The following is an 18,654-nucleotide window of genomic DNA, read 5'->3' on the forward strand; positions in this document are numbered from 1 at the left end:
ATGAAGGGCCTCTGACTTAGAATAGAACTAATGTAGGTTTGGCTTTTATTTCTCTTGCTTCTACATATTTCTTGGATAAAGGAATCATGATATAAACCAGAGTCAATAATAGAAAGGAATGGATTACCATTATCAGTTTTTCTTTATGTTAACTTACCATGCCTGCTCATTAATACCCAAAATACTCAAAGATTCTATCAAGTGTTTTTCAACTTTAAGGAATAAATGACTTAAAGATAAAAGTAAATAATCCTATATAATAAAAGGGTAATATGCAAATTGACCCTAACAGACCTATCTGGGAATGGCCGGTCGCTATAACATACACTGACCACCTGGGGCAGACGCTCAACACAGGAGCTGCCCCCTGTTGGTCAGTGCACTCCCACGGGGAGCTTTGCTGAGCCACAAGTTGGGCTGACAGCTGCATTCACAGGGCTCCCAGGCTGCCAGAGGGATGTCTTGACTGCCAGCTTAGGCCAGATCCCCTGGGGAGCTGGCCTAAGCTGGCAGGTGGACATTTCCCGAGGGCTCCTGGGCTGTGAGAGGGCGCAGGCTCGGCTAAGGGACCCCTCTGAGTGCACGAATTTTCATGCACTGGGCCTCTAGTTCATTATATTAATGGATTAAAAATAAGAAAAACCACAAAATTACATCAACAGAACAGAAAACCATTTGACAAAATCCAACACTTACTCATGGTATAAAAAACAACAAACCTCTCAGCAAACAACTTTCTTAACCTGATAAAAGGTGCATCTGTGAAAAATTCCATGACTAGTGTGCTTAATAGTAAAACTCTAAATGCTTTCTCCTAAAATTGGGTGTATAAGGCAAGGATTTTGCTCTTGCCACTTGTACTCAACATCATACTGGAGGTTGTTCAGGCCAGTGCAGCAAAGCAAGAAAAAATAAAAAAGGATACAGATTGGAGAGAACTAAGTGTATGTATATGACATGATCACCTATCTATAAAATCCTAAGGAATCTATAAAAAACTAATAAGTGAGGCCCTGGCCTGGTAGCTCAGTGAGTTTTAGAGTGTCATCCCAATACACCAAGATTGTGGGTTCAATCCCTGGTCGGGGCACATACAAGATTCAACCAAAGAATGCATAAGTAAGTGGAACAACAAATCAGTGTTTCTCTCTCCTCACCCTTCCTCTCAAAAATCAATCAATCAATAAAACCCCCCAAAAACTAACAAGTGAATTTAGCTAAAGTTGTAGGATATAAGCAAAGTTGTAGGATATAAGATCAGATATACAACAGCCTATTGTATTTCTGTATGTTAGCAGTGGACAATTAGATATTGAACCTAAATAGAAAAAAGATCTAAATAACATAGAGCCGTATATCTCAATATTGTTAAGATGTTAGGTTTTCTCAAATTGATCTGTGGATTCAATAAAAATCTAAACAGGTGGCTTTGTAGAAATTAACAAGTTCTTCTAAAATGTATATGGAAATACAAAAGACCTAGAGTAGTGTAAACAAAAACATTAGCAGACTTGCACTACCTGATTTTAAGACTTACTATGAAGCTACAGTAATCAAGGATAGACATATAGAATAGAATGTCATAAATAGACTCACACATATAAGGGCAATTAATTTTCAACAAAGATGACAATTCAGTGGGAGAAAAAGTTTCTCTTCAACAAATGGTGCTGAAACAATTGGATCTTTATATGCAAAGAAGAACCTTTCATTAGAAACTAGAGGCCTGGTGCATGAAAATTCGTGCACGGGGGTGGGGGGTGTCCCTCAGCCAGGCCTGCCCCCTCTCACAGTCCAGGAGCACTCAGGGGATGACCTACTGACAACTTAGGCCTGCTCCCTCTGTGGAAGGCCACTGGGTGATCAGGGGAAGGCACAGCCCCCATCACCCTGCTGCTGCTGCCACTGCTGGCCCTCGATCCTTGCTTCTTAGCACTGGCCCCGCCCCCCTGCCCACTAGTGGGCAGGGGGGTGACCTGGACCAGGCCAGCTGGAGGAGGGGCTTTGGGAGGTTGAGGCACAGCAGGCCACACTCTGTCCAGCCTCTGCAGAGGCGTGGCACTGGGACTGGCCCAAGCCGCGTCTCTGTGGCTGCCTCTGTGGAAGGGGCAGCACTGGAACCGGGATCACGCAGCCCCCTCTCCCACTGCCTCTGCAGAAGGGGCCGTGACACTGGACCGGCATGGGCAGAGGACTCTACCACGACAACTCTGAGAAATTGGCTGTGTCCCCACCCTCTCGTGCGGCCCCACCCTCTCTGCGGCACCGGGTTCTCCTGCGACCTCTGTGAAAGGGGCCACAGTGCTGGACCAGCCTGCGCTGCTGCCTCCTGCACTGCTGGCCCTCGGCCCTCGCAGCTGCTGTGGCTTTGTCTGGAAGAACGTCTGGTCTAATTAGCATATTACCCTTTTATTAGTATAGATCAGTGATGGCGAACCTATGACACGTGTGTCAGAGGTGACACATGAACTCATTTTTTTGGTTGATTTTTCTTTGTTAAATGGCATTTAAATATATAAAATAAATATCAAAAATATAAGTCTTTGTTTTACTATGGTTGCAAATATCAAAAAAATTCTGTATGTGACACGGCACCAGAGTTAAGTTAGGGTTTTTCAAAAATGCTGACACGCCGAGCTCAAAAGGTTCGCCATCACTGGTATAGATGAATCATACATTAAGACAGCGGTTCTCAACCTGTGGGTCTCGACCCCTTCGGCGGTTGAACGACCCTTTCACAGGGGTCGCCTAAGACCATCCTGCATATCAGATATTTACATTACGATTCATAACAGTAGCAACATTACAGTTATGAAGTAGCAACAAAAATAATTTTATGGTTGGGTCACAACATGAGGAACTGTATTTAAAGGGCCAGAAGGTTGAGAACCACTGAACTAAGAGCTAAAGAAAACTTCTAGGAGAAAACACAGATCTACTGACTTGCTTAGGTAGTGATTTGTTAAATAGGACTCTGAAAGACAAATTTGATAAATTACATTTCACCAAAATTTTAAAACTTCAAAAGACACTGTTAAGAAAGTGAATATACAAGCCAGAAGCTGTGTCAAAATGTTTGCAAAAAACACATATCTGATAGAGGACTTGAACAAAAATCTATTTTAAAAAGCCCTCTTACAACTAAATAGGAAGACAAAACAGTTCATTTTTTTTTAGATTTTATTTTTCTAGAGTAGTTTTAAGTTCACAGCAAAATGTGAGGAAGGTACAGAGAGTTTGCATATATCCCCTCCCCAACACACATGTGTAGCCTCTGCCATTATCAGCATCCCTCACCAGAGTGGTATATTTATTACATTAACAATTCAATTTTAAATAGGCAAAAATTTGAATAGGCAGTTCACCAAAGATGATATACAGATGGCAAGTAAGCATGTGCAAAGATGTTCCACATCATTGGTTATTAAGGAAATACAAAATAAAACCACAATGACATAACACTGCACAACAACCAGAATGGCTAAAAGTAAAAAAACCAAGTGTTGACAAGAATATGGAGCAACTGATACTCATATTGCTCTTGATAGTACAAAAATAGTACAGTAATTTTGGAAAACAGTTTGGCAGTTTCTTAGAGTTAAGTGTATGATTGTCATATAACCCAGCAATCCCACTTGTGGTTATTTAAGAAAGCGTATACCCACACAGAGCTTTTACAAAATGTTCATAACAGTTCTAGTTATAATCGGTCAAACTAGGAAGGACCCAGATGTTCATCAGCTGGTGAATGGATAAACAAATCGGGGTACATTCACATCATGGCATATTATCCAGCAAACTCCTGATACAAACAACAAAATAGAATTGTTAAGAACATTTTGCTAAGTGAAAGAAGCCAGATAAAACCGACTACTAATTGATTCAATTTATATGAAACTCAAGAAAAAGCAAAACTTTAGCAGTGGGAAGCAGATCAGTGGTTGCCAGGGACAACAGATGGTGGAAGAACCCAAGGGTATTTTGTGTGGTGATAGAACTGTTCTAGATTATGATTGTGGTGGTGGTTCCTTGGCTGTATACATTTGTTAAAACTAATCGAATTGTATGCTTAAAATCCCCCACCAAAAAAAGTACCACAGAAGACAATTTGTGTGAAAGGGTTCTGGAAATGGTGAGCACATTAACTAGAATTGCACATTTTCACACTGTAGCCACAGGTTAAGATCCACATGTCATTTTTCAATGAACATTTCCTGTTAACAAATGTCCATTTATCCAGATGGTTCCTCTGACAATGTTATTTTTTTCAATTCTAGGAAATGAGAAGGAAACTTCTAGAATGGTAATGTGTGATTTGTTGAATATGTGTTACATATAGGCTGACCAGTTTTTTTTTTTTCATTTGTCTTGACAGGAGTGTGAAACCAAGATTGCACAAGAGATAGCCAGTCTTTCAAAAGAGGATGTTTCCAAAGAAGAAATGAATGAAAATGAAGAAGTTATAAATATTCTCCTTGCCCAGGTAAGTTAAACTCTTTTTCTGTTCTGCAAGCTTCCTTTTTAAAGAAAATTAAAATTGTATATATTTAAGGTGTACAAAATGATGAGGTGGTAGACACAGTGAGATGGTTATTACAGTCAGGTTAATTAATATATCGCCTCCCATTGTTAACTTTTTCTTTAGCGATGAGAGTACCTGAAATTTACTCTTAGTACATTTTCAATATTCAACACAGTATTATCCTATATAATAAAAGACTAATAATGCTAAGCGTCCAGTTGTCTGTTCAACCAATCAAAGTGTAATATGCTAAGGCCACTCGCTATGATGTGCACTGACCACCAGGGAGCAGACAGTCGACCGGTCAAACAATCACTATGATGTGCCCTGACCACCAGGGGGCAGATGCTACGACTGGTAGGTTAGCTTGCTGCTGAGGTCCAGCCGATTGGGACTGAGCGAGATGGGCCGGATGTGCCCTGAAGTCCCTCTCTGGCTGGCCAACCTCCTGTGTCATTCCCTGGCCCCGATCATGCAGCAGTGGTATCCCTTGGCCTGGCCTGCACCCTCTCACAATCTGGGACCCCTTGGGAGATGTTGGAGAGCCGGTTTCGGTCTGATCCTGCAGGCCAGGCTGAGGGACCCCACTGGTGCACGAATTCGTGCACCGGCCTCTAGTTAACTATAGTTATCATATCTGCACATGAGGTCTCTAGACTTACTCATCCTATATAACTGCAACTTTGAATCCTTTGACCAACATCTCCCTATTTCCCCCACCCCTCAGAACCTTTCTACTCTATATTTCTTTGAGTTTTGACTTTTTTTTAGATTCCACATACTAGTATAAGTGAGATCATATAATAGTTGTCTTTCTCGGTCTGGCTTATTTTACTTAGCATGTCCTTTAGGTTCATTCATGTTGTCATAAATGGCAGGATTTCCTTCTTTGTTGTGGCTGAATAATATTCCTCTGTGAATGTGTGTGTACACACCACTTCTTGATCCATTTATGTGTTGCTGATTGGGGTTTTTTTGTAGTTTGATTCTTATGAATAATGCTGCAGTGAATATGGGTGTGCATATATCTCTTCAGTATCTTGTTTTCATTTCCTTTGGATGTATATTTATAAATGGGATTACTGGAGTATGACTGTTCTATTTTTATTTTTTGAGGAACCTCCTGTTTTTCATAATGGCTGTACCAGTTTACATTCCCACCAACAGTGTACAGGGGTTCCTTTTTTCTGCATCATAATTGGTGTAAGGTGATATCTCATTGTGGTTTTGATTTGCATTTCCCTGATGATGCGTGGCATTGAACATGTTTTCATAAATCTGTTGGCCATTTGTATATCTTTTGAGATGTTAGGTCCTTTGCCGACTTTTTAATTGGGTTGTTTTCTTTCTATTGAGTTGAGTTCCTTATGTATTTTGGATATAAAACCCTTATCACATGAATGGTTTTCAAATATATTCTATTTATAGGTTGTCTCTTCACTCTGTTGGGGAAAAAAAGCTTTGCTATGCAGAAACCTTTTATTTGATGCAATTCCATCTATTTTTGTTTGTTGCCTGTGTTTTTGGGGTCCTATCTAAAAAAATTAATTGTCCACACCAATGTCAAGAAACTCTTTCCTGTGTTTTCTTTCAATAGTTTTATGGTTTCAGGTCTTAGATTGAAATCTTTAATCCATATTGAGTTGATTTTTTTTTTATATGGAGTGAGATAAGGGTCTGATTTCATTCTTTTGCATGAGGAAAACCAGTGTACCAATATAATTTCTTGAAAAGATTGTTCTTTCCCCATTAGGTGTTCCTGGCACCTTAGTCAAAGATTAATTGATCATAAATGTGTGGATTTATTCCTGGGCTCTCTATTCTGCTCCATTAGTCTAGATGTCTGGTTATATGCCAGTGTCATAATGCTTTGATTATTATAACTATGTGGTATATTTTGAAATCAGGTAGTGTGATGCCTCTAACTTTATTCATTTTGTTTAAAATTGCTTTGGCTTTTTGTGGTTCTGTATGAATTTTAGAATTAATTTAATGTTTTATTGATTTTTTTTACAGAGAGGAAGGGTGAGGGATACAGAGTTAGAAACATCAATGAGAGAGAAACATCAATCAGCTGCCTCCTGCACACCCCCTACTGGGGATGTGCCCGCAACCAAGGTACATGCCCGTGACCGTAATCGAACCTGGGACCGACCCTTCAGTTCACAGGCCGATGCTCTATCCACTGAGCCAAACCGGTTAGGGCTAGAATTGTTTTTCTATTTCTGTGGAAAAGACCATTGGAACTTTGATAGAGATTCATTGAATCTGTAGATTGCGTTGGGTAGTATGGGCATTTCAACAATATTATTTCTTCTGCCCTAGCTGGTTTGGCTCAGTGGATAGTGTCGGCCAACAGACTGAAGGGTCCCAGGTTCGATTCCAGTCAAGGGCACATGCCTGGGTTGCGGGCTCCATCCCCAGTAGGGGGTGTGCAGGAGGCAGCCAATCAATGATTCTCTTTCATCGATGTTTCTCTCTCTCTCTCCCTTCCACTCTGAAATTAATAAAAAAATATTTTTAAAAAATATTTCTTCTGATCCATGAACATAGAACATTTTTCCCATTTGTATCTTCAAATTCTTTTATCAATGTTTAATAGTTTCAGTGTCTAGGCCTTTCACCTTGTTACATAAATTTATTCCAAGTATCTTTTGATGCTATTGTAAAGGAATTGTTTTCTTAATGTATTTTTCAGATGGTTTGTTGTTAGTGTATAGAAATGCAACTGATTTTGAGTGTTGATTTTGTATCCTGCAGCTTTACTCTTTATTTATTAGCTCTAACAATTATTTGGTGGAGTCTTTAAGGGTTTTCTTTCTTTTTTATAAACTTTCTTAAAAAAATGTTTTTATTGATTTCAGAGAGGGAAAGGGAGAGGGAGAGATAGAAACATCAATGAGAATCATTGATCGGGTGCCTCCTACATGTCCCCTACTGGGATCGAGCCTTCAAGCCAGGCATATGCGGTGAATTGAACCTGCAACCTCCTGGTGCATGGGCTGACCCTCAACCATCTGTGCCACACCAGCCAGGCTTTAGGGTTTTCTACATATAAGATCATGACCATTTGCTTTTATTTTTATCAAATTTGGTTACCTTTTATTTTTTTTCTTATCTAATCATTTTGGCTAGGACTTCCAGTTGAATTTTGTCAACTGTTTTATTGCATCTATTGAGAGGATATGATTTTTATTCTTTATTCTGTAATGTGGAGCATCACATTTATTATGTTGAGCCATCCTCGTATCCCAGAAATAAATTCCACTTGATTATTCCATCTGATCTTTTTAATGTGGTGTTAGTATGTTGTTGAGAATTTTTGCAGGGATATTGGCTTGTAATTTTCTTTTCTTATAGTGTCCTCACCTGGCTCTTGGTATGAAGGTAATGTTGACCTTGTAAAATAAATTTAGGAGTGTTGCCTCCTCTTCAGTTTTCTGGAAGAGTTTGAGAAGGATTGACAATGCTTCTTTAAATGCTTGGTAGAATTCACCTATGAAGCCCTCTCTTCTGGGTCTTTTTTGTTTGTTGGGAGATTTTTTATTACTGATTTAATCTCCTTATTCATTATTGGTCTGTTCAGATTTTCTGTTTCTTCATGATTCAGTCTTGGTAGATTTTATGTTTTAAGAACTTACCCATTTCTTCTAGGTTCTCCAATTTGTTGGTGTATAAATGTTTATAATAGTCTATGACCCTTTGTATTTCTGTGGTATCGTTTATAATTTTATTCATCTGATAAGTTTTAGTATGTTGTGTTTCCATTTTAATTTGTCTCAAGATATTGTTTTGATTTCTTTGACTCATTGGTTATTCAGGAGTTGTATTGGTTATTGTATAATTTGAGAAGCTCATTTACAAAGGTGTAAGTTTTTTTTTTTAATTTAATGTATTTATTTCAGATGGGAGGGGAGCGAGAGAGAGAAACATCAATGATGAGAGAGAATCATTGATCGGCTGCCTCCTGCATGCCCCCTACTGGGGATCGAGCCTACAACCCGGGCATACTAGTGTGCCCTGACCCAGGAATTGAACCATAACCTCCTGGTTTGTTTGTTTTAGGTGGGTGCTCAACCACTGAGCCACATCAACTGGGCCAAAGGTGTAGTCTTTTAACCAAACTTTATTTTGAGGTTTTAGACTCTTGTCTGCTGTTTGCCATACTTATTCAGGGTGCAGCAAAAGTAGGTGTATAGTTGTGAATATACGACACAGTTTATTCTTGTTCTATTGTTATTATTTACTAATTATTGTATTTCCCATATGAACAACTGCAGCCTATTTTTGCCCACCCCCTATGGTGTTTGTTTAAATATTCAACTAGAGAAAACTATCTTCTACTGAATGATTATTGGACACTGTTCTAGATACTTTACTTAATCTCATTTCATCTACATAGGTCCAATTATAAGTACTTCCCCTGATTTACAGATTAGTGGTACTTGTTTCATATTAATAATATTGAACTTTAATAACTATTTAAAATATATTCTTCCTGATATCACAAAGTTTGGGATCCTTGAAATGTACCAATACAGACAGTTGTTGCTAATAGCACTTTTTAGATATTCTGATTTTATTCTTTGCAGTGAAAGTCAATTGTTGATAAATTGTTTTATTTTTCATTCATTGATTTGATCAATAGCTCTTGAGTGCCTATTCCAGGAATAGAGCTGAAGATGAGTCTCTCAAGTCAGCCTTAATCTGTTCTAGAAACTCCCAGTTTACTAGTAATAAGGAATGAGGTCTAGGCTCTGACAATAGCCTGTGCCTCCAAAACTCATGTATGTGGGATACCTGAAGGCTGTGAAGTTTTAGTTCTTTCCTGTCACTTCTGAAAAATATTTTGTTCTGCTTAACACATAACTCTTCTTCCCTGAAGTCCCAGGTTATGCTTTGATTTCAGAATTTTTCCATCCGATATTTCTTGGAAAATAAACATGTCTGTTTAGAAACATGTGGGGAATATTGCATATTACATCTCCAAGAGATTCCTCATGCATTTTGGGGGCCTTGAGTGGTTCACTTTAGAACTTGACCATAATGTCTTTAAGTTTGATCATAGGTACTTATTCTCTTGATACCTATTAGTTTGGAAAGAAATTCTGTAACAGGATGAGGGGATCCTGCCCTCAGGCATTCGCAGCACTGAGAGAGGTCCTGCCAGATAAGCTCTGGGGCTGGGGGCTGCCTTCCCTGCTTCGTGGAGACCCAGGCTGCAACTAGACTGGGGCTACCTCTGTACCCTCACCTCACGGTGCCCGAGCACCCTTGGCAGGAGCTAGAGTGGGCACTCTGAGCTCCAAGGATCACATCTCTGGCCTCCATGAAAGGCCACCCTTGGGTGCACCCGGTGTGTGTGGTGTGTGGTGTGTGTTAGCAAAACTGCCCGTAACCCCTGCCAGGGCTGAAGGTGAAGAGAAGGCATTACTTCCCTCACCTAGGACCCCTCCAAAGAATCTTTTTAAATAAACGAGCTATTTAGGTTAAAAAAAATGCTGTAGACACCTGCCTCTTAGCCCTCATTTCTATAGCCTTCCATCTGTTACCTCCTAAGTTTTGTCTGTGTTATGTTGAAAGGCTAGATCTTGGGCAGATAGGGATTTTCCCCCTTTGGTGAATCGGTCAGTTTTATTTATTTATTTATTTGTTAAATATATATATATATATATATTTTTTTTTTTTTTTAAATATATTTTTATTGATTTCAGAGAGGAAGGGAATGGGGAGAGATAGAAACATCAATGATGAGAGAGAATCACTGATCGGCTGCCTCCTGCACGCCCCCTACTGGGGACGGAGCCAGTAACCCAGGCATGTGCCATTGACTGGACTCGAAACTGGGACCCTTAAGTCCTCAGGCTGACGCTCTATCCACTGAGCCAAACCAGCCAGGGCTGAATTGATCAGTCTTAGAAATCTATATTCTGTTAAAGCAGAATATATACTGTTTGTTATCTCTGGGGGCGTGGTTTAAGGAGGATGGTGGCTTGCAGTGAGATTTCTTCTGTAAACATCTTTTCTGCACAGGATCTGCTGTAGGTGATGCTGACAGCAGCTGTACATCTGGTTCTTCTTTTCTCAGTGACACTGTTGGAGGCCGGCCACCTGGGCCCCAAATATTCTCCCTTTATTGAGAAGTGGGGAGGCGTTGAGAGGACTGGGAGGCAAACACTTGAACTTCGGCCTTGTGCCCAGTGTGCAAGTCCCACAGGAGCTTTGCAAAATGAGAACATGGACTCCTGAGTGGCATTTTATGTGTTGAGAAAAACTTAGTCATTCCTCCCAAGTAACTTAGTTTACCTTTTCTCAAAGGAGCCTTTTCTTGGCACTAAAGAAACAGGGTATTTTTTGGTTGTGCAGTACAGCAAGCTTTCCCATTACTAGTGTGTTATGTGTATGAGGCTAAAGAATTCAAGACAACACAGACCCCAAAAGAGTGACATATCTTACACTCCAGTCCTACTCTCAAAGGTGTTCACCCTGATCATTATTTTAGGAGAATGAGATCCTGACTGAACAGGAGGAGCTTCTAGCCATGGAGCAGTTTCTCCGCCGACAGATTGCCTCAGAGAAAGAAGAGATCGAGCGCCTTAGAGCTGAGATTGCCGAAATTCAGAGGTAAAGGAGAGGCAAAGGATTTTGAAACTTCCCAGATGTTTATTTAGATATAAGCATAATGATTTCAGCTCTCAGACTTTCATATAAAAGAATTAGGCATGCAAAATTAATCACCCTAAGTTTCTTATTTATTAAATGTTAAAAATGGTGTTATATCAAATAGACTTGTGAAAACCTGGTAAATCTAAAAGAAGGGAGGTAACAGACAAGCATACTTTTCTGGATCTCTCGCCCTTTAGTCGTCAGCAGCACGGCCGGAGTGAGACGGAGGAGTACTCCTCTGAGAGTGAGAGCGAGAGTGAAGATGAAGAGGAGCTTCAGATCATTTTGGAAGATTTACAGAGACAGAATGAAGAACTAGAAGTGAGTTTTTGGGGGACAATAACCAAAAATCACACTAATTTCTAGAAAGTTGTAGCAACTATGTATTTCCCCTTAGAATTTTTCTTCTCCTTGGTAACCAACTGGGGAGGTTGAGTAGAGAGGAGCTTAGGTGAACGTTGACTGCTGGCCAAGCAGATGGCACAGGTGTGGCCTGGTCCCTGAGGTGGTGACTTTCCCTGACTGTAGAGTACCACACAGACCTCTCTCCCACTTGGGTTAAGCCTCACCTGACGGTGCCAGTTTGAGCAGCTTTTAGTGGTCTGTTGTGTTCACAGAGAAGGTGAACAGAAAAAGAAATGCTAATGCAAGAAGGAAAAACCTCCTGAACCTCCCTCTGGGAGTTTTCTCTTAGACCTTAACCTGTAAAGCAGCCGGAGAGAGTAAACTCGGCACTAGGAAACTGGGAGACAACTGTGCTATAAAACAAAAGTAAATGATCTTGATCAGAATTTCCCTTCTTAACCCAAATAAAACATTGTCTCTAGATGTTTAATCTAAAGGTTCAAAGAGGCCATTCTCTTCTTAGAAAGGAAACGTAAGAAAGTGAAACAGCTTTGTTTCCCTTGTTCAGGTGCATTCAGCTCCTGGGGAAACCAGAACTTATCTACCTCATAGAAAATTAGATGAATTCCATACAAATCCACCACCCACAAAAGTCCTCTCCACAGAACCTGTGGACAGAGTTCATAAAGGCTGCCCAGCGAGGCTCAAGGTCAAGACACTTGCTATATAGCCAGGGGTGTGGTGGGAAAAGCAGAGCAGTCGTTGAGACCTCGGCCACCAGGTAGCTTCCATTCTTTAGGAAGATTTCATGTTGGCACCTTATTTTGTTTTCTTCACATTTTACAGATTATATTAAAAATCCTATGTAGGAAAATATATTCTAGGATTATAGTACTTGGGATACAAAGACAATACTCTCATGGTTTGAACAAGATAGTTAATATCTTTCATCCAACAGACGTCCAGATCTGCCTTTTTAAACACTAGAAACCTTATTAAAATAATTGTTTTCTATTAGTACATTTGTCTTAAGATACTCTTTTGTGTTTTGGAACAGAGTTTATATCTTGAATTTTTATGGGCCTCAGTTGCATATTCATGGTCATGTCTTTCACTTCACAACTAAATTGACTAAAACAAAAATAGATTCTTATGTAGGACTAGAGGCCTGTTGCACGAAGAGACTCGTGCAATAGGCCTTCCCTTCCCTTGGCTGCTGGCACCAGTTTTTCTCTGGCACCTGGGACCCAGGCCTTCGCTCTGGCTGGGCTCTGGCCAGAGGCCCTCCCCCCCCCGCCCCCCCCCCCGCCGTCAGGCTTCGCTGCTCCCGGGGCCAGGAGGCCTCGGGGCTCCACTGATCTCGGGCCGGGAGGCCTCGCTGCTCAGCTGGCTTCGGGGCCATTTGGCTTCGCTCCACCGCTTGGAGCCTATGTATGCAAATTAACCGCCATCTTGTTGGTGGTTAATTGGCATATTGCCCTGATTAGCCAGTGGGAAGTGTAGCGAAGGTACAGTCAATTACCCTTTGTCTTTTGGGAATCATTGTCATTTTGAGAGAATGGTTCTTTTCTGTCATTCCTTAAGATAAAGAACAATCATTTGAATCAAGCAATCCATGAAGAGCGAGAGGCCATCATCGAATTGCGCGTGCAGCTCCGCCTGCTCCAGCTGCAACGAGCCAAGTCTGAGCCACAGGCACCGGAGGAAGAGGAGCCTGAGAGGCGTGGGGGTGCTGTCCAACCACCTAGAGACAGCGCCCCAGAGACAAAAGCAACTAAAGAGCAGCCAAAAGCAGGCAAGGAGCAGGCCAAGCCGTCCCCGAGCAGAGACAGGAAGGAGACACCCATCTGAGCATCCTGAGGTCATGGAAATCTCCAGACCTGTGCATCTTACTGTAATCCCGAGAGTCAGACTGGACAACTCTCTGCTGTACATTCTGTAAAGATACCTTTTCTTCCAAGAGACTCTTCCTTCTTAAACACACACACACACACACTTCTCTGCGTCAGGCTCAGGTTATGGGAGGAGAACACAGTGGACGCGCTGTAGGCTTACAGGGGACAGATGAGTTTTCCAGATAGCTTATTTGAAGATTAGTTTTCTTTGTTAACTTAAAATAACTATTTTAACCCTTGAGTGGCTTCTTTTTAAACCAAAAATCATCTTTGCTTTTTTATTACGGCAGAATCGGATCTCTCTCCCTCGTTTAAGGGGAGGAACCAAACAAGGCAAATACTGCTCTTGCCTTGTGGCTCGCCCCCGTCTCACCCTCCAGGGTCACTGCTTACCTAGTCACTCTTGCTTGTGCCTTTTATACCTTTTTGGTGCAGATTATATCATGGGGAGCTGCCTCATAATTCCTGACTGGCCAGAATGGCTCTTACTGGGGTTACCTTTACTCACTCTTGTCACCCTCTCTTTCGACCGTCCTAAAACACAGTCCTTGCTCCTGAGTCACCAGGATGGCCTGGCTGGTGGCAGGCAGAGCTGCCTGTGCAGCTGGCCTGCCAGCCCTGGAGCAGCCTGGCTCCTCTAGGTCCTCATTGCTATTGATGAGCAAATGCTCTTCACTGGGTTGGTCTGAGGTAGCCACCTTGACCTAAGGAATCCACATAAAGGATCTGTTTCTCAAACCAGAAATCTATGTTACTGACCTTCCATTACAAACAGAATGACTTTGATTGCTTGCTTGGGCTAGAATGTAAATGTCTCTCTGCCTGAATAAGCCATATATATGCTGTTAAACAAAAGTTCTCAATTATCCATATGTTTCAGTGAACTGCCGATGGACTCCCAATTGATGAGACTGAGCAATAGAAAAAACAACGTTTCCTTTTAACGATAGCTGTGATCCCCGACTCTGTTTCCTTGCTTTTGCCACTTCACTGGTGACCTGAGGGGGCTCTCAGGCACCTTTGTTCAGTCATGCTTTGTTCCGCCCAGATCAATGGCACCCAAGAGGGAGGTCAGCTCATGGCTGTGAAGACCCACAGCCAAGGTGATGGAAACAACCCCCCAGGAGGCTCATCCTCCCCTCCTCCTAGTTAGTATTTATTTTCGGCACCTGTTTGATGCATTTTTATCTTCTACCTATTGCACTGTTGTGACTTGTTGGCCATTATTTGATTTTTGTACGAAAAGAAAGCTTTGTTATAGAAATCAGCATAATATTTTTTTAAACCTGGAGAGAAGATACTATGGTGACTGAAAATATGATCAGGTGTCAAATATAAATGTATAAAAGCCTTCTTGCTGTCCTGTTGGTCATATTACATTCATTTTATATTTGCTGGCAATATTGGAGGTTTCTTTTTGTGTAAACTCTAATTTCTATCAAGGTATCATGGATTTTTAAAATTTAGTATTTCATTACAGTTCTCTCAGTGTTGATTAACTAATTTTTGCCAGGACCATTATTGATCAAGGAAATAAATTCAACAGCCATTTGAGAAAAAAATGCTTTTCATTTTTTTGTATACATTTTTTCTTTGAAATAATTGAGTAGGTTTTGGCTGTCAAGGAGTTGGTTTGATATTTCTTTAAGGTCCTAGAGTGAAAAAAATGTTCTCACACACATTGTGTTCCTTACCCAGTTACTTGGTCACAAATGGAAGCCTCAGCTCTCTAATAACGATGGTTAGCCAAACGGAACACTGGGGCAGCTGGAGCAGGCAGCTACACTCATCCTATGTGTGACCCTGTACCTGGCTGGCCCTCGCTGCTTCCCGGCACCTGCAGGAAAGCTGCTGCTGGATGTTCCTAGGCTTTGGGCTCAGCAGCTGGTGCTGCCATCCCAGCTCCCAGGTGAGTGAAATGCACATTATTTGAGAGGCACCATCCTAACCAATATTTTACTGTAGATATTTAAAGACCAAAACAAAAAACACAGAAAGATCTCAGAATGACCACGTAAGATAGGTGGCAGCCCTACAATGTGACACATGCACACACCACACTCCACTGTTCCTATTCTCATTCTGCCCGAGCCCCTGAGATCTTTCTCGTGGACTGGCACCGGCCTACTGGGAGGGTCAGCCCGTACTCTGGCATCATTAGTAGTTGAAACGGAGGAGTAAGCCAATTGAGTCCCTGTAAGAAGCCTCTCCCCTCCATTTCTGCTCTTCCTCAGGTCGGCCTAGGAAATGTTTCCTACACAACTTCTTTCCTCAAATTTTTGTGCCCAAACTTGTACTTTCTCAGAGTAACACTGAAATACCTGATAACAGAGCCACGGGGGTTGGACCATGACATTCCCCAAGGCTGCATGACAGCTTGACTCATTCCATGAGAAAACTGCAAGCAGTTCTTCGAGATTCCTATCTCAAAACACTGCCCAATAGATGTTTTGTATCCAATTAATAACAGCTATTGGTATCATTAACAGTGAACACAGCTATCAGAGGAACAAGACATTGTTAGCCACAACAATCAGGCAAAAGAAAAAAAAGCCATCCAAATTGGAAAGAAAGAAAATTCACTATTTGCAGATTACATGATTCTACATATAGGAAACCCTAAAGACTCCACCAAAGACTGTTAAAAACAATAAACAGCAAAGTCGTAGGATACAAAATCAATGTACAAAAATTCCTTGTGTTCTATACTACCAATGAAACATCAGAAAGAAAAATGAAGAAAACAATCCTATTTAGAATTGCATCAAAAATGACAGCATACCTATAATAAACTTAGGGGAAGTGAAGGTGAGACCTACCTGTATACTGAAAACTACAAGATGATGTTTAAAGAAAGTGAAGACACAAGGAAATGTAGATGTTCTGTGTTCATAGGTTGGTGTTGAAATGGTCTTACTATATAAAAAACAATTTACAAATTTAATGCAATCCCATCAATATGGCATTTTTCACAGAAATAGAACAAAAAAGTCTTCAAATTTCTATGGAATCTTAAAGCTCTGAATAACCAAAGCAACATTGAAAAAAAGCAAAGCTAGAGGTATCATACTCCCTGGCTTCAAACTATTTTATGAAGCTACAGTAATAAAAACAGTATGGTTTTGGCAGAAAAAGACACCAATAAGAACAGAATTGCCCAGAAGCCTAAACCACACATACTAGTATATGCCAACTATATAAGGAGCCAAAAACATACACTGGAAAAAGGAAAGTTTCTTCAATAAATGGTGTTGGGAAAACTAGAAAGTCACATGCAAAAAGAAAATTAGATGCTAGTACTATACACAAAAATTAATTCAAAATGGATTAAAGACTTCAACATAAGACCTGAAACAAAACACACAGAAGAAAACATAGGCACTAAACCCTAGGGGTTTTTGTGAACTCCAAAGGCAAGGGAAGTAAAAGCAAAAATAAATGAATAGGACTACATCAAACTAACATACCTCCAATATGGGGCTAATATCCTAAATACATAAAGAACTCAACAACAACAAACCAACTATGGCTTGGTTGGAGTGTCCAATTAAAAAATGGACAGAGGATTTGAATTAGACATTTTCCCGAGGATATGAAAATAAGCTCATCATTAATCAAGAGAAATACAAATAAAAATCACAATGAGATATTACATCACATTTGTTAGAATGGCTGTTACCAATAAGACCAACAATAAGTACTGGAGAGGATATAAGGAAAAGGGAATCTTTATACACTGCTGGTAGGAATGTAAATTGGTGCAGTCACTATAGATAACGTATGGAGTTTCCTCAAAAATTAAAAATATAAGCTACCGCCCTGGCAGTGTGACTCGGTTGGGCATCATCCAGTGCACCGAAAGTTTGCCAATTTGATTCCTAGTCAGGGCACTTGTCTGGATTGTCCGGGTTGTGGGCTAGATCCCTGGTAGGGGGTGTGCAGGAAGCAGCTAAGCAATGTTTCACTCTCACATGGATGTTTCTCACTCTCTAAAAATCAATTTTAAAAATCTTTTTAAAAAGTGTGTGTATGTATATACTCATACATACATATTCATACACTACTTTATGACCCAGTAATCCCTCTTGCTGGTTATCTACCCACAAAAATTGAAAACACTTATTTATAAAGATATATGTACACCTATGTTCATTGCAGCAATATTCACAATAGCCAAAACATGGAAACAACCTGTGTCTGACAGATGATTGAATAAAGATGTGGTACCATATATACAATGGAATACTACTCAGCTATAAAAAAAGGTAAAATATTGCCAATTGGGACAATATGGATGGATCTTCAGAGTATCATGCTAAGTGAAAATAAGTCAGAAAAGGACAATTGTATGATTTCACTCATGTGGGATATTAAAAATAAAAGCAACAAATGAACAAAAACTCAGATTGAACAGAATGGCAGAGGGGTGGAGGGAGGAAGATGAGGGTAAGCAGGATCAAATAGTGATGGAAAGAGACTTGACTTGGGATGGTGAGCACACAATACAGTAGTAAGATGTCATAACGTTATACACCTGAAACAATGTTATTAACCAACTTTACCCCAATCAAAAAACAACAAAAAGACACCTAATCAGTACGAAAGAGTCTTATGGTAAAATCAGCTAAAATTACCAAGTAAAAGCTCAAACTAACAAATCTTGCCAAATTTAAATCAACAAAACCTAAAAAATAAATACAATAGTACTGTAAAATGTCACAGGATAAAATCTAATAACTGAATGGAATATTTGTCAAGTTTTCAAGGAAAAGAATTCCTAAGGAAAATAATTTCTGTAGGATAAAACTAAAAATAGTTTATTCTCTATAGAAAATGGATTCAGGAATTAAATTGGCTTAATGGGCCCTGACCAGTGATGCTTAGTTGGTTGGAGTGTCGTTGGGGTACTTACCCAGGTTGTGGGTCTGATCCCTTGTAGGAATGCATATGGGAGGCAATCAATGTTTCTCTCCCTCCCTCCCTCCCTCCCTCCCTCCTCCCTCCCTCCCTCCGTCTAAAATCAGTATCCTTGGGTGATGATTAAAAATAAAAATTGGCTTAATGGAATTCAGAAAATTCCTTCATCAAAAACATGTTACTGTTGCAATTTTTTTTTTAATCCTCACCTGAGGACATGTTTAGAGAGAGGGAGGGAAGAAAGGAGGAAAGGGGGGAGAAGAGAGGGCATCGAAGTGAGAAACATTAATTGCTTTTTAAAAAAAATAT

The 18,654-nt window shown here is 40.4% G+C and overlaps 1 protein-coding gene across 3 annotated transcripts in view; it reads left to right on the plus strand.

Annotated features, from left to right (window-relative positions):
- Positions 1-14,829, plus strand: part of RALBP1 (ralA binding protein 1) — a 38,278-nt gene extending 23,449 nt beyond the window's left edge. For all 3 annotated transcript variants that reach the window (XM_070420659.1, XM_070420661.1, XM_070420660.1), the window contains exons 7-10: positions 4,376-4,483; positions 11,025-11,146; positions 11,386-11,509; positions 13,118-14,829. In XM_070420659.1, coding sequence (XP_070276760.1) covers positions 4,376-4,483; positions 11,025-11,146; positions 11,386-11,509; positions 13,118-13,384 — 621 coding nt within the window. In that variant the 3' untranslated portion in view covers positions 13,385-14,829. The remainder of the gene's footprint in view (positions 1-4,375; positions 4,484-11,024; positions 11,147-11,385; positions 11,510-13,117) is intronic.
- The last annotated feature ends 3,825 nt before the right edge of the window (positions 14,830-18,654 follow it).

The sequence above is a fragment of the Myotis yumanensis genome, unplaced genomic scaffold, assembly GCF_028538775.1.
Source record: "Myotis yumanensis isolate MYYU_CA2020_CCGP unplaced genomic scaffold, mMyoYum1.0.hap1 SCAF_7, whole genome shotgun sequence".
Classification (NCBI taxonomy): Eukaryota; Metazoa; Chordata; class Mammalia; order Chiroptera; family Vespertilionidae; genus Myotis; species Myotis yumanensis.